The 27,093-nt window shown below is 52.7% G+C and overlaps 1 protein-coding gene across 1 annotated transcript; it reads right to left on the bottom strand.

Moving 5' to 3' along the window:
* Window positions 1–10,503: 10,503 nt before the first annotated feature.
* Window positions 10,504–24,656, bottom strand: KCNG2 (potassium voltage-gated channel modifier subfamily G member 2). Its single transcript, XM_078606446.1, has 3 exons — window positions 24,539–24,656; window positions 18,462–19,329; window positions 10,504–13,964 (listed from the first exon to the last, which is right to left on the bottom strand). Exons 2-3 carry the CDS (start codon window positions 19,206–19,208, stop codon window positions 13,251–13,253), a joined length of 1,461 nt encoding a protein of 486 aa, XP_078462572.1. The 5' UTR covers window positions 19,209–19,329; window positions 24,539–24,656; the 3' UTR covers window positions 10,504–13,250.
* Window positions 24,657–27,093: the final 2,437 nt, after the last annotated feature.

Here is a 27,093-nt window from a genome sequence, read left to right as displayed (position 1 = left end):
TTGTTGTCCTTCTGTTACTGTAAACTATAGTTTACCCGCTGAGATCCCAGAATGGAATCTGGTTGTTAAGTGTAATGAGTTAATGAGCTTAGCCGGGTCACCAATTCCTTCGTAAAAAAAAAACAATAATTCCAACTTGTAAGTGCCGCACTGTATTGTGAGTCGAACCACAGACTGACACAGGAAGGGCATCACGATGAGCCAGTACCAGCAATTGCCCAAGCTCTGTTCCTATATTCACGTTTTATCAGCCAACGAATGAGTATTTACATACTCTGTTTTTTTCGGTAAAGTCACGTAGGTACCTACGTGACTATGGAAGAGTATGGACCCTTGCAGTCACGAAAACTTCAAATCTAGGAGTATTTACATGTGGGAGGATGCTAGGGGAAAGCATTCATATCGCATACCGACGGGAACAGGTGGAGTCCACATTCAGCTGTTGCCGCATTCTCCCGGCAAGCCAGAGTATGGCCCCATGAGCCCACAGGAAGGGAAGTTCACCACGTGATCCACCAACCCTCGCTTCCTCCACAGTTGTGGGTCACAGGCGTGCGCCACCGCCAACCAAGCTCGATATTCACTGGAATTCTCGCGTAAGTTTTCTTATTCCAGATCCTTGAGGATTAAAACACTTAGGTGGGTCTGGCGGACGACGGAAACATTCTTAATTTTATTTTTTATTTTATATCGCTGCTCGCACGAGATTCATTTGTTTCGTGATTTCCAGAGTTGCACCTGGCGGGAAGGGTGGTTGTGGCTGACGTTGGTTCTCTTTGAGGTGGCCGGGTGGCTGGTGGTGGGTCGGTGCACCGAGCCACCTCCACTGACGTTTCCCGTCGGACTCTGGCGTTTCCGCTCGCCGCGATGAAACCGCTCCTCTTCGTGCGTGGCGGCGTTCATGATCTTAGCCTGGTCATCAATTACTCGCGCGGAAAAAAAAAAACACCCCAGCGTTAAACTTTGTATTCACTGACATTGCCCGCTTCCTATTGTTAGTGTGACATGCGACTAACAGCCTTTGCGGGCCGTGTGAACAGTGGTGACCCTAATGTGCGGATGACGACGTCAGGGTGAGGTGAAGTCAGAAGTAGTTCTGCGTTATCATCTTCCGGGGGACGGTGGCCGCGTTCTGTAACACGGGATGATGCACCGTCAGCTGCGAGAGGTCGAATGGACATTTGTTCTTCGCAGGACGTGACACCAGCAGCGCAATTGGAATTTAATTGGGTTGGGGGGGGATTAAAAAGTTGGGCTTTTTGTGTAACACGGCAGTTTAAATTAGTAACAGTCTAATTTTGTAGCCATGTTATGCATGCAAATTGCATTATCCCTTGCCGACGGCCGTTCCGGTAAAGTATTGAGTTAAGACCGGCGGGCGTGTGAAGCTGTAGTGACAGGCACGTCACTTACGTTGGAGCTTTAACACGAGTTTTAATTAAGGAAACCTTCAACGTTATTTGTCATCGATGTTAGCACATTGCAGCTGTTACGGTAACCGGTTTCGTGCGGCATCTAAGCAATCGGTGATTTCATCAGATTCACGTCCCCCCCCCCCCATCATTCACCGATGTCACGAATGTTTAGGGGTACAACGGTCTCGTCGATTCAACCGATCGGCGCTTGCGCTCGCGGTGCCTGCATCTAAGCGCCTGTTATGGTCACGTCGCTGTACCTGCAGCCACTCGAGGCACTGCAATGTCAACATTTGTTTACCTTTTTAAAAAAACTGAGTCGTGGCTGGTGGGGGACGGTGGGATGGGGTGGGGGACAAAGTAACTCTCTGACCAGTCCCGACTGGACATCTGTGAAAAAGAGCTTCATAGCTCATCAGATTCCTCCAGTCTAATTGAAGATTCTGATTCTAAATAAAGATTCCGCAAGCGTTACAGATCTACGGGAAATACATCGGGCAACTTGGTACACTTAATCCGCTCGCCCAATTGATTCCGCAGTGATGCGACAGGAATGCCCATGGGCTCTTGGGAAGCGTCGAAGCAACCTGCACCTTGGCCCAGCGTGATATCATACCCAGAGACAAAACACCAACCCAAATTAATTAATAGTCAGTTTATTTTGGGTTAGACGGTGTAGGCAGGCAGGTACAATGTCAAGTCTCTGATGTGTGGGCACATAGGCCAATTCAATTGGTTTTTCAACGAGCGAGCAGATTTTTACATTTTGTAAAACTTTTTGCGGGAGGTCACATCCTGGCATCATCATCCTCATCATCCGCACCACCGATTGGCACGGTTGGCTACGTACGGTGCGAAAGAAGCTCCACATGGATCAGCTCCTTGCCAGAGAGCTCAGCTTTTGTTAACACCGAATGATCACTGTTTAAATCTCCGGCGAAACCTTGTTCAAAATTGTCAACATTTTCCTCGCTCCGGTTTTGCTGAATACCAAAATCGATTGGGAGCATATTTGCTCGTGACGTTACAGCTTGATTTCTGATTTGCTCTGTCGGGTGGTGGAGGGTCATCGTTCGTTCGTTTCTCAGTCCGCTTGTGCTGGTGAGGGTCGCGGCAGGAGCATGTTGAGTAGTGGCGGTCCACACCTCCCGAGTCCCGCCCGGGTGTCCTTAGCCTGCCCCGGGGTCTTCGCCCAGTGGGTCGTTGCTGCTGCCCGGTAGAGTTCCAGGCGGAGTCTACTCGGGGGAGTCGGCCTTAGCGGGTGCACGAACCACCTCGACTGGCTCCTCTCGATCCGGAGGAGCAGCGGCTCGACTCTTGAGGCTTTCCCGGATCACCCAGCTCGGTTGTGACCACCTACGTCTACAATTAACCAAACCAAATTGATTGCTATGGACAGTGTAGATTCACAAAAGTGAATTTTCAGGTGGTTTTTGTTGTTTAAACGCTGTCGTGACATTCGTGACGTCAAACGAGATTGATTGTCCGTGCTGGCGAAGGTGCCCAGGCACAACTTGCAGACTCACCACGCCCGCCAACAACACCGCCTCACGACGGAACAATGTACGATGGACTGAACGTGTCAGGCAGTTGGGCCTTCTTCAAAGGAGAGGGCAGAGCAATCACACCTCCAAGAAAACGGGGACATTTTAAAGAAACTTGAGCAAAGGACCGTTTTGCATTTACTTGCGAGCAGTTCTCTCCTAATGGGCTTTGATTGTCAGATAAGCGACGAGCCCGTGTCGACCACGCCGCTGGTGCGCGTGGCGCTGCGTTGCTCTCCGATGTGCGTGTACGACACGATGCCCAACTCGTGCACGGGTTGGACACGAGATGCGCCCCCCCCCACCACCAAAAGAACCCCATCAGAAAGCCAATAAACCCTTACAAAGTCAAATATACAGGGTGCTTCAAAAAAATGTTAACACTTCGGACAATTTGCAACAATGCCACGAGAAATGTGCCTCCGGGCTCTGGAGACCACCTAGAGAAGATTACAGGCACGTGTTGACAATAACGGCGAACAAGGAGACTATTTGACTTTCTGAAGCTATTAACATACATGTGGTATCATGTTACAGTGTATTATCCGTTCTTTTCCCATTCAAAACGATAGTGCCATGTAAGCGTTAACATTTGTTTTGAAGCACCCTGTATATATCCATCAACCCATTGAGATTAAAAGTGACGTCCACAGTCATGCCTGACGATATGTTCAAAAGGGCGACGCCGCGCCTACCCGCAAATCGTTAACTTTGTTTTTACGACGTTGACCTTGCGGATTACTTGACCACCATCGATATCTGGCGTCTCTGCCGCCCAACCCGTGCATGCAGCTCTGCTGCTCACCTGCCAAAGCTTAGCCCAGGGGTCGACTCAGGTGACAAACAATGGTGGTGGTGGTGGCTGTCGGCTGCTGCTGCTGTGACTGCGCAAATGGCATTTGCGCATATGCAATGTGTGTGTGTGTATGCAATAGCTTTCCATCCCGTAAGAGTTCGTGTAATGCCATCTGAGAACAAATTTAACGTGGACGTGACTTTCAGCCGAGCTAAAACTTGACCAATTCACGATGTGCACGACGTGGCGAGTTTTATCAGCAACATACAAACGCACATCGCTGTTAATAGGAGCTGTTTGCCAGAACCTATTAAGGTCGACACGACGCTTAAGTGGGGTTCGGTGGCCAGAACAATGCCTGGCCGCCTTTGTCTCCCCAGCGCTGATGTTCACACACTGCACCATGTACTTATTTAAGGCTGAGTCGACCTCGGGGAAGCCCAGATATTCGCCACTGATGTTGGCCATGGCCGGGAGTCCAACCCGGACGGCCGGATTGTGAAGCGCAGTTCGCTAAACCTCCACGATACCGCTCCCCACGTTTTTACGTTTGTAGGTCACCACCACCACCGTCACCACCGCCCTAGTGTAATGAGCGGGGCAAGTGAAGTGGCTCATGATTATTCCTGGCTTGTTTCAGATCCCCGAGAGGAGGGGTGGGGGTTGTGGCTGAAGTATGTATTCGCCTGATGACGGACGCTTGTGTTGCGTCCGAAACGTCGTGATCTATTATTTTTTTTCTACCCACGTGACTTCACCGAAAGACCCAAAGAGTATGGATTCCTGCAGTCACGAAAGCTTCAAATCAAGATATTTATGGGAAATTTCCCGGTGTCGCGTCCCCTGGTGGGCGAGCGAGCCGAGTTCGTTTGTTTGTCGGGATCGGCGTGAAAAGAAATCCGGGCCAATGACAACCAACACGGCACTCAGACTGGTCAGCGCAAGGCACCAACAATCCCGCGGTGCCCGGGAGATGGCAGTAGAGCCATGGATTATTGAATCCATGTGTGTGGGGTATCCCTCCTCGTGTGCTTTCTCCGTGTACACACCTGTTTCCTCCCGTGCCAACAAAAACACATTGAATGGAATGGACAAAGCCGCTCCGAAGGCGAGGTGCATGAGGAGGAAGTCACGGGACAGACCCAGCAGGTTCCATGGGTTGACTGCTGTGCCAGGCTAGGTGCAGGAGGAAATCACGGGACAGACCCAGCAGGTGCCATGGGTTGACTGCTGTGCCAGGCTAGGTGCAGGAGGAGGAAGTCACGGGACAGACCCAGCAGGTGCCATGGGTTGACTGCTGTGCCAGGCTAGGTTCAGGAGGAGGAAGTCACGGGATAGACCCAGCAGGTTCCATGGGTTGACTGCTGTGCCAGGCTAGGTTCAGGAGGAGGAAGTCACGGGACAGACCCAGCAGGTTCCATGGATTGACTGCTGTGCCAGACTAGGTGCAGGAGGAGGTTACGGGACAGACCCTGCAGGTGCCATGGGTTGACTGCTGTGCCAGGCTAGGTGCAGGAGGAGGAAGTCACGGGACAGACCCTGCAGGTGCCGTGGGTTGACTGCTGTGCCAGGCTAGGTGCAGGAGGGGGTCCGGGCATAACAATTGTTGTGGGCTTGGGATGCGAGGTGGCAGGGACACGGTAGTGCAGCGATGGACTCTTGAATATATTTCCGCGAAAATGTGTTCTTCGCTCACACATGGCGCGGGGCGGGTTTGCTGCTGCTGCTGTTGCTGTTGTTGTGTTACTCCGAATGGTCCCATTTCCTCCCGCTCATTAAATTTTCAATTGCCAATTACCGGCCGACCGTACTGATCGGAACGAAGAACGGGCGACGTTTGACAAAGCAATCGGAGCCCGCGTGCCGAGCAGCGTGGCTGTTTAAGTGCACGCGTTAGGATTGCACTGATCGTGGGAGCCCCCGTGGGTCGGAGGAGAACTTGCGCGAGCTTAAGACAACAACAACAACAAATTCATATTCTTAGGTTTTTTCGGTAAAGTGACGTAGGTAAAAAAAAAATCTAAATTAATAAAAGTAAAATAAAAATAAAATAAATATCACGACGTTTCGGAGGCAACACAAGCTTCCGTCTTCAGGTGGAACCGTCACAGCACGCTTGCTGTAATCAAGTAAATGAAGCTTGTGTTGCCTCCGAAACGTCGTGATTTTTATTGTATTTTTATTTTACTTTTATTAATTTAGATTTTTGTCACCTACGTGACTTTACCGGAAAAAACCTAAGAATATGAATACTTGCAGTCACGAAAGCTTCAAATTTTAGAACAACAACAAACCAAACCGCACGCACGCAACAGTGGTGACGGTGAAGACACCGCGGGTTCGGTTTGGCGGCGCACGCTGATGGCGACCCCCGTCGTCCAGAGCTGGGGGACACGGCCAAGCAAAGTCGGGGAGTCGAGGAGGGGGTGGAGGGTGGGGTGGTGGGAAGAGTGTTGTGGGTTACCATGCAGCAGGAAAGCCACTTCACTCTACCATAGAAGGCAATTTGCCGCGTGAATGGTGACCGCTGTGGACAAGAAAGAAGAGCTTCTCTCGTAATCTCTCGAAAAGCAAACTGACCGCCACTCGCATTAGCGAAATCGCACACGTTTATAACGCGTTTATAACACGTTTATCACGCATTCATAACACGTTTATAACGCGTTAATAACACGTTTCTCACGCCTTCATAACACGTTTATCACGCATTCATAACACGTCCATAACGTGTTTATAACACGTTCATAACACGTTTATAACACGTTTGTAACGCATTGATAACACGTTTATAACGCGTTTATAACACGCGCACGTCAACCTCGGTTCTTGTCTCCGGGTTGACGTGAAAGATCTTGGTGAACAAGGAATAGGCTTTACCCTGTCCGGCAATAGTCCAGGAGGTGTTAAGATGTTCCGACACCAAATAGGCACGCCTATTGGCAAGGCATCAAGTTGGCATTAACTGCACATGCTTGTCGCTTAGCACAGGCTGGCTACGTACGGTGCGAAAGAAATTCAACACAAATACAAAACAGGCAAACACACGTGGTTTGTCTTTGAAACGGATTGGCCTCCACCAGAGACATCCTCCTCTGCGGCACTGTCTCGCCAGTGTTTGCCAGGGTTTGCCACGTGTTGTAGGTGTGCAAGGTGGCAGTGCTCAGTGTATCGCCCTCGTACGCGTGATGGGCATTTCTCTGTGTGCTCCGCTTTCCTGCCACACGAAGCGAGACGCTAGATTCCCAATACGGAATCCTTCTCAACAATAGTCCCGAGACCTCCTCCTGGTTGATTCGATCGCGTTATTATTAATTGTGTTGACAATTGGCACCGCAAGCCAGCAATCCCATCAGTGCCCAATTGCGCAATCGTGACGTTCTATTATAAATCCCTTTAATAGCTCACAAAGGAGGCTCCACTGGTGCCCTGGAACACGTATGCGTAATGTTCAATTATCATCACCTAGGAACAGGGCCCCGTTCGTTTTAGAATGAGGGCTCTGTCCGATTATTATTTTTATGACTCTGATTCAGGAGTGTCCTGCCAGGTGTTCACAGGAAGGTGGGGGTCAGTGATCGCTGTGGAATATTTCAATCGAGTAAGTCATTTGCTGGATTATTATCTTCCCAGCTGTGTGCACATCGGCAAACAGTGGCCTCCTCTTGCAAATCATGCCACGGGATTTTTTTCACGCACACTGTGAAGCAGACGGCGGGAGAGTATTTGTTGTTGTTTACGCTCAAATGCACCCGCAGTGTTAATCATGGCGGCCGCTGGATTCCAACCGCGAAGCTCTGCAACACGTGGGGAACGCGCTACCATTGTGGGGTAGCGGGGGGGGGCATCACCACCTTCTGGACAACCCAGCAGTGTGTCGCTTCATCTGTTTCACTCTGTCGGTGAGATTCAGAGGAGGTGCCGACATCTATCCATGTGTTTGTGTCTGTCTCTAAAACATGTTGCTGGGTGACACTGCTCTCACAATGGGGGCAGCGGTGGTGGTGCGGCTCTCTGCGCGCTGCGCTGTGAATCTGGCCACCTCAGTTCAAGTCCCGGTCACGGCTTGCCATCAGTGGCGAGCGGCAACTGATCCGGTCCTGGTCTCCCCCCACCTCCCCAACCACCACCTAACTTCACCAATACGCACTGACCAGCGTGGTGAAGTAAAGTTAAACGGTCCCCATGACTGACCTGGCGTGGAAAGGCCCTCGTCCAGAATGAAGAAGGCACAGGACCTTGTTGCTGAAGCGGGCTGGGAAAATCCCGAGTATTGGAAATGGGACACGGGGTAGTGTTATCTGAAAACGAGAGGTATTTTGTTGTTGTTGTTGTTGCTGCTGCTATGATAAATGGCCATTATCCGAAATGTTGCCCATTATATGATGTTGCTGTTAAGGCAGCGTTATTGACGACGGGTTTCAGTTGCGTTTGTCTGTCCTCGTGCGCCGCTGCCTACGCAGCAAATAATCTGTGTCGTGTTGAACGAGGGCTGTCCCGGCCAAACCAGCACGTTTGGTTTTGGCATATGTTCATAATCAACGTTTTTGGGTTTAGATCGCGTTATTTATAAATGTGTCGTAACCCTCCACCACACGACACGGCCAATCAGTATGTTTAATTTTTGTTGTTTTAATGTGTCAATTAACATTTTAAAAAGGTATTTCACATATCCTCAATTATCGACAAGATATTAAATCAATTAATTGGTATGTGCATAATTGTTGACCGCACATTGAATATGAAAAAATAATAATTTAAACTCTTACGATTGTTGCACATTTTAAATAACTGATAATGGTGACACGCGAACTCAACACGTATTTAGGTCGGATAGTGAGGCGTGTGAGGGCCTATATAAATGCAAGACAAAGATCCCCCGTGTCGCCTTAACAGACTATTGGGGCAAGTGCTGTTAGCGAGCACCTATTAAGGCCGATATGGGGCTCGAGGAGGTGGGTGGCCAGCACCACGGCCGGTCGCTTTTGTCCCCGCAGTGCTGATATTTAATACACCGCAGCGGGTGCCAATTTAAGGCAGAGTCGACCTAGGTGAGGCTCAGGACCGGTTCACGGAATTCATCACAGTCGTCGGCACACACCGACACACGGACACGTTGACGCAGCAGGTGTTGAACGGTGCTCGCGGGCACTTAACTCCAGGAGTGACGACACAGGCTTTGGTTTATTTATCGTCCGGGCACGGAGTGCGAGGCATTGGGCTTCAAAAAAAACAACTCCAGGCGGAGCACATCGATAGCGAAGGCACTGAACTAACCCAGCAGCGCGAGCCACCGCCCTCTTTACCCAAGGAAGCGTCGATTTGGTGATGAGAGGTAGTCAGCTAAGTCCATCACGCGTTTAACTGCCGATGGGTCATCGGAGGCCTCTAGAACGGTACACCACTATAGTGCAGCATCTGGCAAAGTGATCTGATTCGTTGTTAAATGTTTAATGCCAATGCGTGGCCGGTGTTTGGCCGACGTATTGTGACGCGGCGTTGTAGTTGACACGCGCGAATCCGTGTTGTGACAAGTCGGGCAGACGCTTCATAGCTGTGCTGTGTGCGGCGTGATCCCCGTTTGAGAGCACGCACCTACAACGATTCCACACGACGCCCTTCTACGCTGTAGGTGCCGTTGTCGAACGAGGATTTTACCATTCACGTTTTTGTTCGGGGGGGGGGGGGGGGGCGCCGAGGGAGGGTGACTGGCCAGGTACAGCATAACCCTTTGACTATCAAAACAATGATTTACAATTTCGATTTAAAGATTTCGTGACAGCAGGGATTCATCTTCTTGGTTCTTTCTTTAAAGTCACGTAGAATGGAAATAATGCAATAAAAAAAATTAAACATAATACTCACTATAATACTTGGAATGCTGCTGTTAACAGCATTACCTACGTGACTTTACCGAAAAAAATAAAAAATAAAGTATTTCGTATCGTTATAGGTTACCAAATTTAATGTTATCGTAGTTATTTCATATCGGCAGATTCGTACATCGCGATTATTCACCGGACGATGGCCACCATATTCCACACGTTTTTCATCCACCTCACGTGACCCCACCCCCCCAAGAGGTCCGCGCGTACCCCACCCCCCCCCAGTTGAGAGCCACTTAGATGGAGCTCATCGCCATCGTTTCTCGTTTCGGAGTGGCAAGAGGCAACTTTCTTTTTAGAGTTTCATTTTTTTTATTCACTGGCGCGAGTCACGCCTCGGGGTGGGGGAGGGGGGGGTGAGACGACATTGTCCGCTCTCGACCCCGATGTCATTTGCTGTCCGCACATTCCCCAGGCGGATCCGCAAACAGCCACCGCCGAAGCTTCGAGTTCAACGCAAAGTCGCGTGCCTGGGTTTAGCCACATCTTGTGTGCGCATCGATAGTCGATGTGTCGTTAAAGCCGCCACCACCCGACACAGCCAATTAGTGAGGGTTGGTCACGTAGACAAAACGTGTCAACTCGTTACTAGTTCGGCACACCGGTTGTGCATTGGAGAGTGAACCCACGTGTACAATTGTAGACCTTGTGGGTTTGTAGATGTTGTGGGTTTACTCTCCAACACACCGGTGTGCTGAACTAGCAACGATTTGGCACGTTTATTTAGTTTAACATGATTTAGGCTTTCGCGACCAATATCATCCATAATACAGTTTTTGTTTGTGTTAGATCGTGTAAATATATAAATGTGTCGTTAAACCCGCCACCATCCGACACAGCCAATTCTGTGACAAACCAACCTGATTGCCTGTGTCGGGTGGTGGCGGGTTTAACGACACATTTAGATATTTACGCGATCTAACCCTAAAGCCTCTATAATATTGGTCATGAAAGCTTCCGTGTTAACCCATCAATAATTATCATCACTTTCCTTTGCCTTCCGCGAACTAAATCTCGCTTTGCATAAATAGTATTATCATAATAATTACCATCGTCCAATGTCCATTGTCGTCATTCAATGATGATCAATGATTCAATGAAACATCATTATCATGCCTGCAGGTCTTATTCTTATTATTACGTGCATTGTTATTATTATTATCATCATATAATCAATCATAATCAATCATAATCACCATCATCCAATCAATCATCAGCATCCTCCAATCAACCATCGTCATCATGCAATCCATCATCATCATCATTAATCGTCGTCGCCACCAGCATGCCTGCATGCATTGTGCGCAGCGAACACGCCGAGCAAGACGACATTGCCTCCAACATTTGACGATTCGCACTCGGCTCCAAGCGTTCATATTCATTCGGTGCGCTCCCTGCATTCACTAATAACGAGAAGTGCCGAGTTACAAAACGCCTTGTGCCAAACTCACCGCCATTCCACGAAACGCGCGCGTGGTTTGGTGTACAGCTCGCAAGCGCTTCACGTGCGAAGGCTTCATGTCTCCCAAGTTGTCGCCGTGCCTGGGACCTCCGTCGCCGTTTCGTGTTTAACCGGTTAACAGTTGCGAGCCGCCAAAGGTTCAGCGATCGACGATCGAACGACTTGATCGAACGGAGTGTTGTTGAATGTGAGCGGTCGGCCGCTGGCAAAGCACACAGTATTCTTGGTTCTTTCGGTAAAGTCACGTGGAAGGGAAATAATAAAATAATATAAATATAAAACAATAAAAATTCTCACGACGTTTCGACTGCAACACAAGCAATCATCATCAGGTGTGAAATCCACAGCAAGAAAATTTATGAAAAACCGCCACTTTTGATTGCTTGTGTTGCAGTCGAAACGTCGTGAGAATTGTTATTGTTTGATATTTTTATTATTTTATTATTTCCCTTCTCCGTGACTTTACCGAAAAAACCAAGAATATGAATCCCTGCGGTCACGAAAGCTTTAAATCGCAATTTAAAAAGCACACAATGTCTGCATAATGCAGGTTGTTTTTTAGGGTTATATCGCGTAAATATATTCATGTGTCGTTAAACCCCGCCACCACCCGACACAGCCAATTAGTAAGGGTTGTCACAAACCTGGCCGTCGCCTGATGAAGCTAGTTGTAATTACTGGCGAAACGTCGTACTCGGATTGTGAATGTTGTGGCTCGGCTCTCCAACACACCGGTGTGATGTGCTAGTGACGAATTGGCCACATTCTGTTTACGTAACACACCTTACTAATTGGCTGTGTCTGATGGTGGCAGATTTAACAACACATTTATATATTTACGCTTGCTAACCCAAAACAAACCTGTATTATGGATGATATTGGTCGCGAAAGCCTACGTGTTAAACACGGGTCTCCGTTGGAAAGCTCTTGCTTTTGAAAAGATATTTCTGCCACGTAGAAGGGCCATTGATCACGCCACTGCCGAGGGTACACACTATTCCCTATTTCGGGCACAGGGTTAATGGCGAGAGTGTTGAGTGTTTTTCATGCACTGCAGCGCTCTCTTGCGTACGGACACCTGTTACCGTGCTGCATGCTGCAAGGGAGAAGCCAAGAGGCGCAGCGTTGTTTGCTGCGGTAGACACAGCGGCGCAGGTCTCGTCATCCTTCGTAAACATCCAGCCATCAAATCAAAGCTGCCTCTTCTATTCACAAATATAACGAATGCTGATGACATCGTCACCACAAGCGGCTGTTTTCAATACTCTGCCGACGATCACAAATTACGCGTGAATTTCAATACGGTCTGTGCCCTTAGAATGTCTCTGGATGTTAGTGTCTGTGTGAACGAGGCATGTAACAGGTTAACCACGCCGTCTTCGTCGTCATCAGTTTCAATTCCCAGACATGACCTGCAGGTCCGGCTATGACGACATCCCCTGGATGCCTTCCAACCCATCCCAGCTTCATTTTCGCCTTGCCTCACGGCACTTCCCTTGCCAGTATCAAAATACAAGAATAGGTTTTACCCTTTCTGGCAATGCAACACGTGTTAAGATGTTCTAACACCAAACTGAAACCTTATGCAAGGAATCACGTGTGCATCAACCACACATACTTGTGGTGAACATGCAAAAAAAAAACACATGCTCTGACAGTTATATGCATTGTCTTTGAAACTGATTGGTCCACACTAGAAGACGGCTTTCTTTAGAGCCGTCTCAAACGGTGTTAGACCAGATGACGCCAAAAAGCGACCAGCACAAAGACGACGCAACTCTCAGGGCATTGAGAGCTCGTGGTGAGCAGCTACATCATGGGACCCCCCTTGCCAGCATCAAAAAATAAGGTTTCAGTTTCTCCATGCCTCCTACATCTCTGTCATCTCATCGCTTGTCTCGGGGCCCGCTATCGCCCTGGACCCTGCGTCCTCAGCCTTCTTTCCCTCCCTTCCCAAACTCACGCGACCGCCGTGGTTCAGTCGGCTCACGCGACTCTTCCACGTCTTCGTCTTGGCTGTCGGCCGTGCCTCGGAGTAGCCCTCCGTTTCTCCATAAGCCACGCAGGGGGCCACACTCACGCGTAATTGGTGTTCTGCCATTCGGAGGTGTCGTCAAAATCGTCGTCAATAGTCCCCCCCCCCATGGATCATCACGAGCTGTCGCTGCCACGTGCCTTCACGTGGAACCTGCGTCCTCCCCTCCTCGTCGCCTGCTGCTGCTGCTCCTTGAGCTCGACGTAGGAGCGCGAGAAGGTGTGGAAGATGGAGGTGACGGGAAAGGCCATGAGCAGAATGCCGCTGAGGATGCTGCTCAGAGCCACCACCTGCCCGGGCACGCTGTGCGGCACCACGTCCCCGTAGCCCACCGTGGTCATGGAGATGATGGCCCACCAGTAGGTTGCCGGCACGCTCGAAAAGCTCTCCCTGTTGCCCATCTCGCTCTCGACGAGGTGCTCGAGCGGCGCGAACAGGGCCATGGCCACGCACAGGAAGAGCACGAGGAGGCCGAACTCGCGCGTGCAGCGGCGGACGGTGAGGCCCAGGGACTGGAGGCCGAGCGAGTGTCGCGCCAGGCGCATCACGTAGAGGATGCGCAGCGCACGCAGCACCCTGAGCACGAGGCCCACCTTCTCCAGGTAGCTGCCGCCGCCCGCCGCTTTGTCCTTGGGGTCCGAGAGAGAGTCGACGAGCAGCGTGACGTAGTAGGGCAGGATGGCGATCATGTCGATGACGTTGAGCGGGGTGCGCATGAAGCGGCACTTGCTGCGCGCCTGCACGAAGCGCAGCGCGAACTCGAGCGAGAACCACGCCACGCACACGCTCTCCACGACGAAGATGTCGCGGCACTTTTGAGAGCATTCGCCCTGCGAGGGCGAGGGAGTTGGGAGCGGAGGTGGTGCAGAGAGAGAGAGAGACGCCAGCAACACGGACACACTCATCAAGGTGTTTGGGTGAGCGTCATGTTTTTTGTACAATGCGTTATATTGTGCTGTTGTGGCTCGGGCTTCATTTCTTACTCATTTTTATCACGTCGGAGGGCCGCTGGCAGACTGAAGTGGGCATGTGACCCGTACCCACAGCTGGGTAGGTGCACATGATGTGGTGTGCCGGGTACGGGAATTTGTTTTGCCAGTCGCCGACCTTAACAGAGCCGGCTGAAATCAACCCAGGCCGGTTCTGCGTGTGACCCAAACCGTTTCAGATCCTGTACACGGAGCGGTAGGGAGGCGGGTTTAAGTGTGCCTCGTGCTTGGATGCAGGATGACCGCCTTGCGCAAAGACCGCTTGCCATCGGTGTGGGCACATCGAGTGTCGGCTTCTCAACAGCGGCGGGTTCCAGCTGAAGGAAGCGATGTCGGCGTGCGGTGACATCAACGGCATTGGCCCTACAATAAATACGACATCTCTCGACCGCCTCCCAATTTAGCTGCTGGTGGGATGATTGTGCAAACGGACGAGCGAGATTTTTTTGCGCGCAATCGGCAACGTGCAGCGATGACAATTGTAAGAGCGTGAGCAAGCAAACAGGTCGCGGTTTGGCGATGACACTGACACCAGCGCCGCGTGACAAGGCCACACGATTGACGACCCGCCATGGGTCACGCGAGTCCACAGCCCTATCGGCACACTTGTTAATGAAGTGTAAGCACACACGCGCACACAGCTACAATTACACACCACGCACGAACAACGGCGAAACAGATCCCCCCCCCACCCTCCCGTGTAGCCTTTATGGACTGTCAAGGCAAGTACCGTTTGTTAACGAGCGCCTATAAAGACTAACACGCGAAACTCCAAGGGATGTCTAGACACACCGGCAATGCCACGCTTGGTCGCCTTTGTCTCCCCCGGTGGTGCTGACATACTGCGTCAACTCGTACGGATGAACCCCGTGTTCTCGTACGGCGATAATTGAGTTTTCAGGTCCATACGGCGTATAGACGTTTCAATACGGGCTAAGAAATGTGTCTATTTGTTTGTGTTTATCACTTTGTAGGATGAACGTTCAGATGTATAAGGGGCACGGGGTGACTGAATTGGTGTGTAATATGGTAGGCACTGATAAGGGGTTGACACGTATGTGCTGATGCTTACACACCGCAGCAGTTAATCATTATTTGTGGCTGAGTCGATCGAAGGGAGGCTCAGCACGGGTTCAGATGTTCTCCAATGACATTAGCCGGGAGCGGAAATTCAGCGCGGGGTCGCCGGGAATCGTAGCGCAAGCGGGCTAACCACAGCGCCACCACAGTCAGCTAACCACAGCACCACCACAGTCAGCTAACCACAGCACCACCACAGTCAGCTAACCACAGCAGCGCTACCACAGTCAGCTAACCACAGCTGCTACCACAGTCAGCTAACCACAACACTACCCCAGTCAGCTAACCACAGCAGCGCTACCACAGTCAGCTAACCACAGCACCACCACAGTCAGCTAACCACAACACTACTACAGTCAGCTAACCACAGCTGCTACCACAGTCAGCTAACCACAGCTGCTACCCCAGTCAGCTAACCACAGCGCTACCGCAGTCAGCTAACCACAGCACCACCACAGTCAGCTAACCACAACACTACCACAGTCAGCTAACCACAGCGCTACCACAGTCAGCTAACCACAACACTACCCCAGTCAGCTAACCACAGCAGCGCTACCACAGTCAGCTAACCACAGCTGCTACCACAGTCAGCTAACCACAACACTACCCCAGTCAGCTAACCACAGCAGCGCTACCACAGTCAGCTAACCACAGCTGCTACCACAGTCAGCTAACCACAACACTACCCCAGTCAGCTAACCACAGCAGCGCTACCACAGTCAGCTAACCACAGCTGCTACCACAGTCAGCTAACCACAGCACCACCACAGTCAGCTAACCACAACACTACCACAGTCAGCTAACCACAGCACCACCACAGTCAGCTAACCACAACGCTACCACAGTAAGCTAACCACAGCACCACCACAGTCAGCTAACCACAGCGGTTACCACAGTCAGCTAACCACAGCTGCTACCCCAGTCAGCTAACCACAGCGCTACGGCGCCCCACTAAGCTCTCTCTGATACTCTCTCACGCAACAGTCACCGTGGTGACGTCACCACGGCGCTTGTGCCAGGCTATGTGCACTGTGAGGCCACGTGAAGTATCGAATATTCGCCAGCGGGAGGTCACGGGACAGACCCAGGTGCCATGGGTTGACTGGCTAAGTTGAGTTGCAGATGCACCACATGCGCTCCCCACTATTCCAAATTGCGCTTTATCCACCAGGCTCTCCGCTCGTTGTTGTGAGTGTTCCTCCTCTGCCCTCCGTTATTGTAGAGTGACTGCCTCCAACTGCCCAGCAGCGTCCTTTTTGAGCCTCCCCTACAGAGGCCGATCTTGACACCGATGGTACCAGTTATGATCATGTCAAACTAGCTCCACTTGCTCCAGTACCTCATCAGTCAATTTCTTCTCTGGCCCACGTCGCGCCCGTTTAGCTCCCTCTCTCTGGCCCAACAAGCTGCTTGGGCATGCGGGCGACATGACCCAGACCACGCTGCCTCGCCTGTCGTAAGAGCTCACGGATAGGAATGTGTCCAAAGCGTTCAGGGATCTGTGAGTTCCTCTCACAATCCATTCTGGTTAAACCCATGCAGGATTGATTGTCGGCTGTCTTGCTTAAAAGTTTCGAGCCAGTGCAGATGTTACTTTAACGCGATCTTTGTTTTGTAAGCACGACGAAGAGAGAGTACAGCTGTGACGTCGAAAACTTCGAGCTTAATGTGGAGCAATAGGCCAGATAACTTCCACACAGCGTTACACATCTCAACATATTAAACCGCTTAATCGATTCAGAGTGAGATCTCTGCTGCGATACCGGGGCTTGTCAGAAGCAAACTGTCCCGGTACCTGAAGGATGACATCAAATAAAACACCCAGGCAGGTGCTTTGTTTGTTGTGGGGCCGATTGGAAGGCTGTACTTCTTAGTGGCACGCGTCAGGTTCAAAAGAAGTCTCCAACTCTTTCTCGGAGTGAGCAGCAATTACCAGATCATCGGCATACACGACAAGGTTGACCAGTAGGACGACATTCCTTGAACGCATCAGGGCATCGATCAGCCTCCCAATGTCTCTGTACCAGATGGAAATTCCTCTGGTGCAGCCATGAAAAAGTTTCCCAAACTACTTGGTGGAAATATACGTTCAACTGTGTCGTGGCCAGAGGACATCCCCGTCGCACCGTAAAGCGAATGGCTCTGACTCCCGGCCACGCAGCTTTACCCGGGGCCATAGGCCATGACCAGGTTAATACATCGGAAAAGTAGGTTTGTTTTTCTCACACATATTCTCATATTCTAACATACAGAGACAGAAGTTGCTGTGAGCGAGCAAAGGCCGGCACGGCACAGGACGGGGTGGGTGGGGCCAGCACCACGCCCTGCTGCCTTTGTCTCTCTAGTGGCGATGATTACACCCCGCACCAGATACTCATTTGAGGCTGAGTCGACCTAGGGGAGGCCCAGAAATGGTTCAGATAATCGTCACTGGTGTTGGTGGCCGTGAGCGGCAATCGAACCCGGGTCGCCGGGTTCGTAGCACAGTGCGCTAATCGCACCTCACATTAGCACGGTTGGCTACGTACGGTGCGAAAGAAGTTTGCCGTGAGTACATAGAAAGGCAGCAGCTACAAAGCTAACATTGCCCCACTAAGTGGCGGTGACGTCAGGACGGCGCTTGTTCCAGGCTAGGTGCGCGTTGCAGGATAACACGGCACGAGACGGGGCGGTGTCGATTGGCTGACTGAGATTATCACGAGTACAAGAACATCCAGGATGGGCTTCAGCAGACCGTTTGAGTAAGTTGCTCTTAGAGGTTCTGAAGCGTTTGCCGAGTCCATCACGCCAGGAAAGACAAATCGACACGCGTCTTGATCAAGCAGTGAACAAAGACTAAGATCCCCCGCGTAGCCTTAACAGACTGTAGGGGCAAGTGCTGTTAGCGAGCACCTATGAAGGCCGGCACGGCACACGAGGGGGTGGGTGGCCAACACCACGCCCGGCCGCCTTTGTCTCCCCTATGGTGATGTTTACACATCACACCAGATACTCATTTGAGGCTGAGTCGACCTAGGGGATGCCCATAACCGGTTCAGATAATTGTCACTGGTGTTGGCCGTGAGCGGGATTGGAACTCGTGCCGTCGGGTTCGTAGCGCGCGGGGCGCTACCGCTCCGCCGCACACGAGCACGCACGCACGCGCACGCACGCGCACGCACGCGCACGCACGCGCACGCACGCGCACGCACGCGCACGCACGCGCACGCACGCGCACGCACGCGCACGCACGCGCACGCACGCGCACGCGGGTCACACCTTCTCCTCCCTGAGCTCGGGCATGGTCCCCACGCACAGGCTCACGGCCGTGATGGTCACAAAGGCCACGGAGATGCAGGCGAACGCCTTCCCCGCGGGTCCCGAGCTCGGGTTCTCCACCATGTCCCGGAGGTGGCCCATCGCGCGCACGCAGCGCGTGGGTCGGCCCAGCTTCATCCCCTCGGCGTCATCCGCCCCGAAGACGTCGTCGTCGCCGTTCATCTCGGCGCCGGCGGCGGCCTCGTCAGCGTCACCGTCGATGCCGTCTTGTTCGTCGCACTGCTGCTGCTGCTGCATCTCGCCGTCCTTCTGCAGGATGCGGCTCAGGCAGCACACCTCCAAGTTGTTCTCCTCCACGCCCCAGTAGCTGAGCTCCTCCCGGAACGACAGCACGCACACGCCGCCGAGTATCCGCAGTTTGCCCGCGCGCAGGAAGGTCATGATGGCCCTGAATGCGCCGGGGTTTCGGTCGAAGAAGAACTCGTTGAGCGAGACGTCGTAGTCGTCGCACAGCGCCAGGATGTCCTCGCGATTGCTGCACGCTCGCAGCCTGCCCAGGCGGCTCAGGGGGAACCTTTCGAGGTCGGTCCACGCGAACGCGTAACGCAGGCCGCCCACGTTCACCAGCAGGTCGGCGCGTCTCCTGGGCGCGAGCAGTCGGTAGTAGAGGCCCTTGGCCGGGCTGCTGTCCGCGTGGGACCCGCAGGGGCTCAGCGGCAAGTCGAGCGGAGACGGCAGGAGAGGCATCCTGGTGTCGGGGGTGGCCGTCGTCTCTCCGCCGTCGCCGTGCCCGCCTCGCCGGGCTCTTCACGCCAAGGCGGCACGTGCTCGTTTGTTCGGCCGACGCGCGGGGGAGAAGGTGCGGCACCTGTAGCAACAGGAGACGAAGTTTACACATCAGCATCGTCGTCGTCATCGTAAGCAGCAGCAGCAGCAATAGAATCAGCATCATGAGCAACAGCGGAACCGTTGCATTTTATCATCATAAGCAGCAGTTGCAGCGACAGGCATCATCGTCCTTATCCATATCCCTGCAGGTAGCCTATTGAGTGCATCATCATCCTCCTCATAACTATATTCGAAAAGTTTTGCTGGCTGGTGAGCTGGGGGAGGTCGGGACGGACGGTCACGTCCAAAGGATGTGCACGCTGTTCGTCATTATGATAATTATCATCATCATTCCTGAAGGCATTGTGTGCATATCAGCAGCAGTAACATTCACATTCTTCCAGGTATTATGTGCGTCAACATCGTCATCATCATGATCCAATCATCATCATAATTATTATCACCAGCATGCTTGAAGCTGACTGCATTGAATCGCAATATGCATTCATACTGGAGGAATCCGATGAGCGATAAAGCTCTTTTTCTTTTTTTACAGATGCCCATTGTGTTCAGCATCCGACTTGCAGAACGCAGCCGTCGCTCGCACGACGCTGCACCGGGTGACGCGCGTCCCACGCGGCTATCGGTTTTGGGGCCGTCCATAAATGACGTCACGCGATTTTGGACCACCCCCCTCTCGTCACACATCGTCACAAATGTCTGACCCCCACCCCCGAGGTGCGTGACGTCATTTATGGACGGCCCCTTTACCAATTGTCCATCCCGCGTGAGAATTGACGCGGCGCAGAGCCCCACGTGGGCCGCTCCCGTCATTCCGTGCGCGGAGGGGACAAGCTTCCCGCGTGCCTCGATCACCGCGACCCGCCACGACGCAGCAGCTCGAGCAGCGGGGCGCAGCGCTGCTCGTCACTCCACCTCGGCGCGTACTCTCGACCGCCGCAGTAAAGCAGTGACGGCTATGGTGATGGTGGTGGGGGGGGGGGCGTGCCAGAGTGGGGGACCCTGTGCCAAAGTGCCAAAGCGGAGACGCTGGGGCCGGGGGAGGAGGGGAGGGGGGGGGTGAGACCACAGATCGACTCGATGCTCTTCCGCACGCGACCACGGAGGAGCGAGCGAGGGTTGGGGCAATACATCGCAATTGTTGATGCGCGCTTTAAGAACTCTCCTCTACCAAGACGTGTTGGGTGCAGCGTGGAAGAGTAGGCCAATGTATCATCGTAGAGGGGCTCTCCATCTCTCTGGGGAGTTGGCTCGAGTGGGAGAACCTTCCGCCAGCAGCGGCGGGAGAAAGCCATTGCAGGGCTGCGCCTTTAACGCTGAAGGCTTCCCTCTCGCCCCTGTTACGTAATTTCTCAGACGGAGTGCGCGGCGAAACCACTTGTGCACTGAGACCGGGTACCAAGACAAAGATCCCCCATATAGCCTTCGCAGACTTTTTGGGGAAAGTGCTGTACCCATGATTTGTGTGTCACGTCGAGTTGTAGATGGAAGTGTGTGTGTATATTTAGCGGGCTCACGGGTTGGGGAGCGGTGGCGCAGTGGTTATCGCAATGCGCTATGAACACCGTCGGCACGAATTCAATTCCAGCGAACGGCCAACATCGCTGACAAATGTCTGAGCCGGTTTCTGGGCCTCCTCTAGGTAAACTCAGCCTTAAGTGAGTACAGTACCTGGTGCGTTGTGTCAACATCGCCATGAGAGAGACAAATGCGGCCGGGCGTGTTATTGGCCACCCATCCCCTCGTGTGCCTTGGCCGGCCTTCATAGGCGCTCGCTAACAGCACTTGCCCCGACAGTTTGTTCAGGCTACACGGGGGATCTTTGTCTGTTGTCTTTACTGGACGAGAGACGGGGCAGCCCGACGCAGAAGAGAAGGATCTAGACTCGAACATCGGCAGTGAGCCGACAGCACGGACGGAGGGTGAGAGGTGGGATATTCTATATTTTGGGGGCAGCAGATGAGAAGGAGCGACCTCCCATCGAGCCGAGGTATTTATAGCAGTGATGTCTCGTGGTTGGCATGGGCCCTGGGGCAATGAGTACAATACCCCCCTCCCCCTGCTCCAAGTTCAACATCCCCCCACCCTCCACTCCAGTTAGCCCGGCGACTGAGTGTCTCTGAATCGTGGGGCACGGTGCAGTTACACCGCCTGCCACTTCTGAATAATCTCCTGCGTAAAATTGTGACTCAAAGCGTTCGCGACTGCAGGAATTCATATGCTTGGGTCTTTCGGTAAAGTCGATAGGTTTAAAAAAAAATAACAACAAAAAACTACGACGTTTCGATTGCAAAACAAGCAGTCGTCATCAGGAGAAGAAAACAAATGACGATTGCTTGTGCTGCGATCGAAACGTCGTAGTTTTTTGTTATTTTCTTTAGAACCTATCTACGCGACTTTACCGAAAGACCCAAGAATAAGATCTCCTGCGTAGTTTGTGCGGGGGGGGGGGGGGGTGGGCAGTGTAAGCGACGCATTTGAAGGTCGTTAAGGTACACGGAAGAGGCGGTGTGGCCCAGCTATACGCCCCACCGTCTTTGTATCCCTCACTTCCGATGGCTACACGCGGCACCTGCAGTGCCAGTTACTTTAAGGCCCCGTCGCCCCAAGGTGAGACGCAACTCCGGTTTCAGATATCAATCGCTACCGATACACGCTCGCTCGCTCGTGTGTGTGTGCACCTTGTTTGCACATACTCCTGCACACACACACGCTCGCTCGCGTGTGTGTGTGCACCTTGTTTGCACATACTCCTGCACACACACACGCTCGCTCGCGTGTGTGTGTGTGCACCTTGTTTGCACATACTCCTGCACACACACACGCTCGCTCGCGCGTGTGTGTGCACCTTGTTTGCACATACTCCTGCATACACACACGCTCGCTCGCGTGTGTGTGTGCACCTTGTTTGCACATACTCCTGCACACACACACGCTCGCTCGCGTGTGTGTGTGCACCTTGTTTGCACATACTCCTGCACACACACACGCTCGCTCGCGTGTGTGTGTGCACCTTGTTTGCACATACTCCTGCACACACACACGCTCGCTCGCGTGTGTGTGTGCACCTTGTTTGCACATACTCCTGCACACACACACGCTCGCTCGCGCGTGTGTGTGTGCACCTTGTTTGCACATACTCCTGCACACACACACGCTCGCTCGCGCGTGTGTGTGTGCACCTTGTTTGCACATACTCCTGCACACACACACGCTCGCTCGCTCGCGCGTGTGTGTGTGCACCTTGTTTGCACATACTCCTGCACACACACACGCTCGCTCGCGCGTGTGTGTGTGCACCTTGTTTGCACATACTCCTGCACACACACACGCGGATATGTGCTATGAGCAAGCATATATTAAGGCCAATATGGCACACAAAGGGAGTAAGTGACGACAATTACCAACACCCGATCCGCCCGTGTCTTTCCAGCGCTGATGTCCATTTACGAATCGTAACTCAGTGTTCATTACGGACCGAGTGGACCGAGCTGAATGACAGAACAGGTTCAGACATCAGCTTCCACTGATGTATGTGTGTGTGCGCATTTTGTGTGCATTGTTTTGTACACACACACACAGAGAAATGAGGATCTGCCGCGCATGCTTTGCGAGGCTCTTGTTGGTTTGAGTGCTGATAGCGCCGTCAGGGTTAACGAAGTGTGAGATAATGGGCAGCCGAACATCACCACGCCAGCCCGCCTTTGCCCCTCCGGTGGCGATCGCTGTTCGCGCACCGGAATAAGTAACTGTGCTGAGGCCGAGGCGACCTCGCCGGGGGCCTGGACACGCTCGGAGAGGACTTCCCACTCGCGTCGCATCCACGGATTCGTCGACTCGATCGGCGTGCGAAGCGCTCCGCGTCCTGCACACGCGCGGGACGCGAAGCCTCACGCAACGCAGGGAGGTTCGTGAACGAGACGCGACTAATGCGAGGTCAAAGTTCGGGCCCCCCCACCCCCCTTACACCACCCTGGAACAGGCTGTTGGGGCTTGTCGGCGAGCACCTATTAAGGCGGGCACGGCGCGCGAGGATGGAACCCTTCCCGGCCGCCTTTGTCTCTCTTGTGTGTCGATGTTTATGCACGGCACCAGGTTACCGAGGACCGGATCAATGTACACTCGGCAGCGATGTTTACCACGAGGGGGGGGACTCGAACTTAGGCGAGCGAGTTCTTTCTACAAACAAACAAACACAACATCGCCTTACAACCTTTGACACGGGGACAAGGGACAAGAGATCTACATGAGATCTGACAAGCTCTTGAGGCAAGGGTTCTGAAGCAAGCGCCTCAAGACACGGCGATCTTCATGCACAGAGACAGAGAGAGAATCTGTGTAGCCCAGACTGTTGGGACAAGTGCCCTTAGCGAGCATCGCCGATGAAGGCCTCAGCGGCACACGAGGAGACGGTGTGTGCGAGCACCACGCGCGGCCGCCTTTGTCTCCCAAGCGGCGACTTTTTTTTACACAGCGCACCATGAGTCGACCTAGGCGAGGCCCAGGACCGGTTCAGATAGATACGCGTCACCGGTGTTGGCCGTGAGCGGGATTCGAACCCTGGTCGCTGGGTTCGTAGTGCAACGTAGCGCCAACCACTACACCCACCGCTCCCCACCCTCAACACACACACACACGTCTAGCGGATTGTATATAACACACTTATAATAGACGACGTTTCGGGCATTGACCCTTCTTCATAGTACCATCGCCCGATACGTCGCTTATTTTTTTTATTTAGTTTTGTTTTGAAGTCCGCGGTGTTATTTTGACACGGAACGCGTTGAGTTATTTTGTTTCGCTTTGTGGTTGTGCATCACCGTCAACGCGGCAAACAGATTCACCACGTAGTGTTTAACTACCGGATTATAAGACGCACCACCCTCACCCCCGCACTGACACGCAGGCACAGCAGCGCGAACGCAACGGGCTCGCTGCGTGAGTGCATCGCCGCGCGGATGATGAACTTCAAAGTGCGGTAACAGCAGCAGCGCATCACGGAGTCGTTTTACCCGCCGCGCGCCGAGCGAGACACGCTCCCACTCCACCCACGCCTTCAACTTCAGATCGTTCACCTCCGAGACGCATTTAGGCTTTGATGATCCGCGGCGCATTCCCGGATCGGTAGGCGCGGCGCAGAATCCGTGGCGAGCGCGCAGGGTTTTAGATAATTTTTTAGTTTGTTATTTGTTTTTACGCACGACTTAAGACTGCTCGTCCGCCGTTACCTCGGAGGTCGCTTGACGGTAGATCTCATGTCCCTTGTCCCCGTGGCTGAGGCAGCGGTCAGAAGTGACGGGTCGTATCCCCCACGTGCTGATGTTGCTGCTACTGCAAGTTGCTGCTGCTGCTACCACCGATGATGATGATGATGACTACGATAATGGCTGATGGTGTTAAAAACACGACAGCTTAGCAACGGCGATATTTGCGCAACGCCAGCCGGAGCGAGCGAGCTAGCGAGCTAGCGAGTGATGACTGCTGCTCGGTCGCTTAGCGGTTTGTGTTGGAAATTGGCGCTCGCACGGCTGTTGGTGTGGAGGGGTGCGGCGCCGCGGTAATGGACCGGGAGGTGCTCGTGGGTGGGGGGGGGGGTGGCGGTGCCGCCGTCACGGGGAAACCCGAGCGCCTCGCCGGAGCTCGCAAGTTGCAATTTTCTCTCACGAGTGCCGCTCGCCGTCAGGGTCACACAAAGACAAAGATCCCCCGTATAGCCTTGACAGACTATAGGGGCAAGTGCTGTTAGCGAGCACCTATGAAGGCCGGAACGGTACATGAGGGGGTGGGTGGCCAGCACCACGCCTGACCGCCTTTATCTCCCCAGTGGCGATGTTTACTACACACCGCACCAGGTACTCATTTGAGGATGAGTCGACCTAGGGGAGGCCCAGCACCGGTGCAGATAATCGTCACTGGTGTTGGCCGTGAGCGGGAATCGAACTCGTGTCTCCGGGTTCATAGCGCAGCGCGCTAACCATTACACTACCGCTCCCCACTAGGGTCACCCACACACACACAGAACACACACCCACACACCCCCTCGAGTGTGGACTGAGGAGTTGTAGTTGCGAGACGCGAGTTAGTCCAATGCCGCCCGGCGCGTGGAAGTCTCCGTGCGCAGTGTATAATTGGAAGCCGAATGAGTCTGGAACATCGTCACGGGGAATGATCTCTCTCACGCACGAGAGTTAATCTCTCTCGCGTGCACGAGACTTCATCTCTCTGGTGCCCACGAGAGTTAATTTCTCTCACACGCACGAGACTTCATCTCTCTCGCACAAGAGTACATCTTTCTCACGCACGAGAGTTCATCTCTCTCGTGAGAGTTCATGTCTCTCGCGCACGAAAGTTCATCTCTCTCGCGCACGAGACTTCATCTCTCTCGCGCACGAGACTTCATCTCTGTCGTGAGAGTTCATCTCTCTCGCGCACGAGAGTTCATCTCTCTCGCGCACGAGACTTCATCTCTCTCGTGGGCACGAGAGTTCATCTCTCTCGCGCCCACGAGACTTCATCTCTCTCGTGGGCACGAGAGTTCATCTCTCTCGCGGGCACGAGAGTTCATCTCTCTCGTGGGCACGAGGTGACGTCATTAGCTGCATCTCCACGACGGTCGTCCTCTGCAGGCCGCAACTCTGTTGTTGGTCCGTCGTTTTACCCATCGTGTGTAGCCCATCCAACATTACGTCCTCAAGTAAAATACATAAATGAATGTCCCCCGTGCATTAATGTGCCCTACGCTGTGCTCGTCTACAATGGTGGGTGCTTAGCCAGTTGAGGAAATTCCACGTTTCTATGGCAGGAGCCATTTATCTCCGTATGACACCCACTATCGACTTTCCACCAAGTATTTGTAGTACAAAATCAGCAAGTGGTGTCTGTTTCTGAACCATAACTCATAGCACATACAATGCGGTATATTGGTTGAATAGTAACTTTAAGTGTCCTCTATTTTCAGTAAATAGGTTACAGGCAATCGTGGTTGTTTGCGGTTTTAAACACAAGTTCGAAGTCAACATTTTGAAAGGCAATAATTGGTGGCTCACATAGATTTGTCCAACATCCAAACCTAACGTGCTCGGCTAACACGGTGGGCAGGCAACGGCAGTACAGCAAGATGGGCTCGTGCAGCTTAATTGCGCAGTCCTTTGAGGAGTGTCATCCCGTCGCGTGCGTGATCTTCCGCTGGCTACTCCGCTTTCCCCCCACGGGCAAAAGCACCCTCATCCATACACGGGAATTGGCCCAATTATCCAAATAGCAGAATCCTCCTTAACAAATAGTCTTGAGACCAGGCCAGACACCAGCTCCCAGATTGGGAGGGGGGAGGGAGGGGGGAGGGGCCGAGGAGGGGGAGGGAGCAGTCGAGCTGCTGTGTGTGTGTGTCGGTAGGGGTGGAGGAGCGGTGGCGCAGTGGTTAGCGCTGCGCTACGAATCCGGCTTCTCGAGTTCGATTTCTCGCTCGAGGCCCAACACCGGTGACGATTAATCTGAACCGGTCCTGGACCTCCCCTAGGTCGACTCAGTCTCAAATGTGTACCTAGTTGTTACGTGTAAACATCGCCGCCGGGTAGATACAAAGGCGTTCTAGATTTGAAGCTTTCGTGACTGCAATGATTCATATTCTTAGGTTTTTTCGGTAAAGTCACGTAGGTAAAACATTTAAAAGTAAAATAAAATAAAAATCACGACGTTTCGGAGGCAACACAAGCTTCCGTCTTAGAAAAAAACCTAAGAATATAAAGATACAAAGACGACCGGGCGTGGCGCTGTCCACGCACCC

This window comes from Lampetra planeri, chromosome 26 (genome assembly GCF_965212315.1).
Source record: "Lampetra planeri chromosome 26, kcLamPlan1.2.h2, whole genome shotgun sequence".
Lineage (NCBI taxonomy): Eukaryota > Metazoa > Chordata > Hyperoartia > Petromyzontiformes > Petromyzontidae > Lampetra > Lampetra planeri.
The sequence above is the reverse complement of the archived record's forward strand: the minus strand, read 5'-3'. Positions and strand labels throughout refer to the sequence as shown.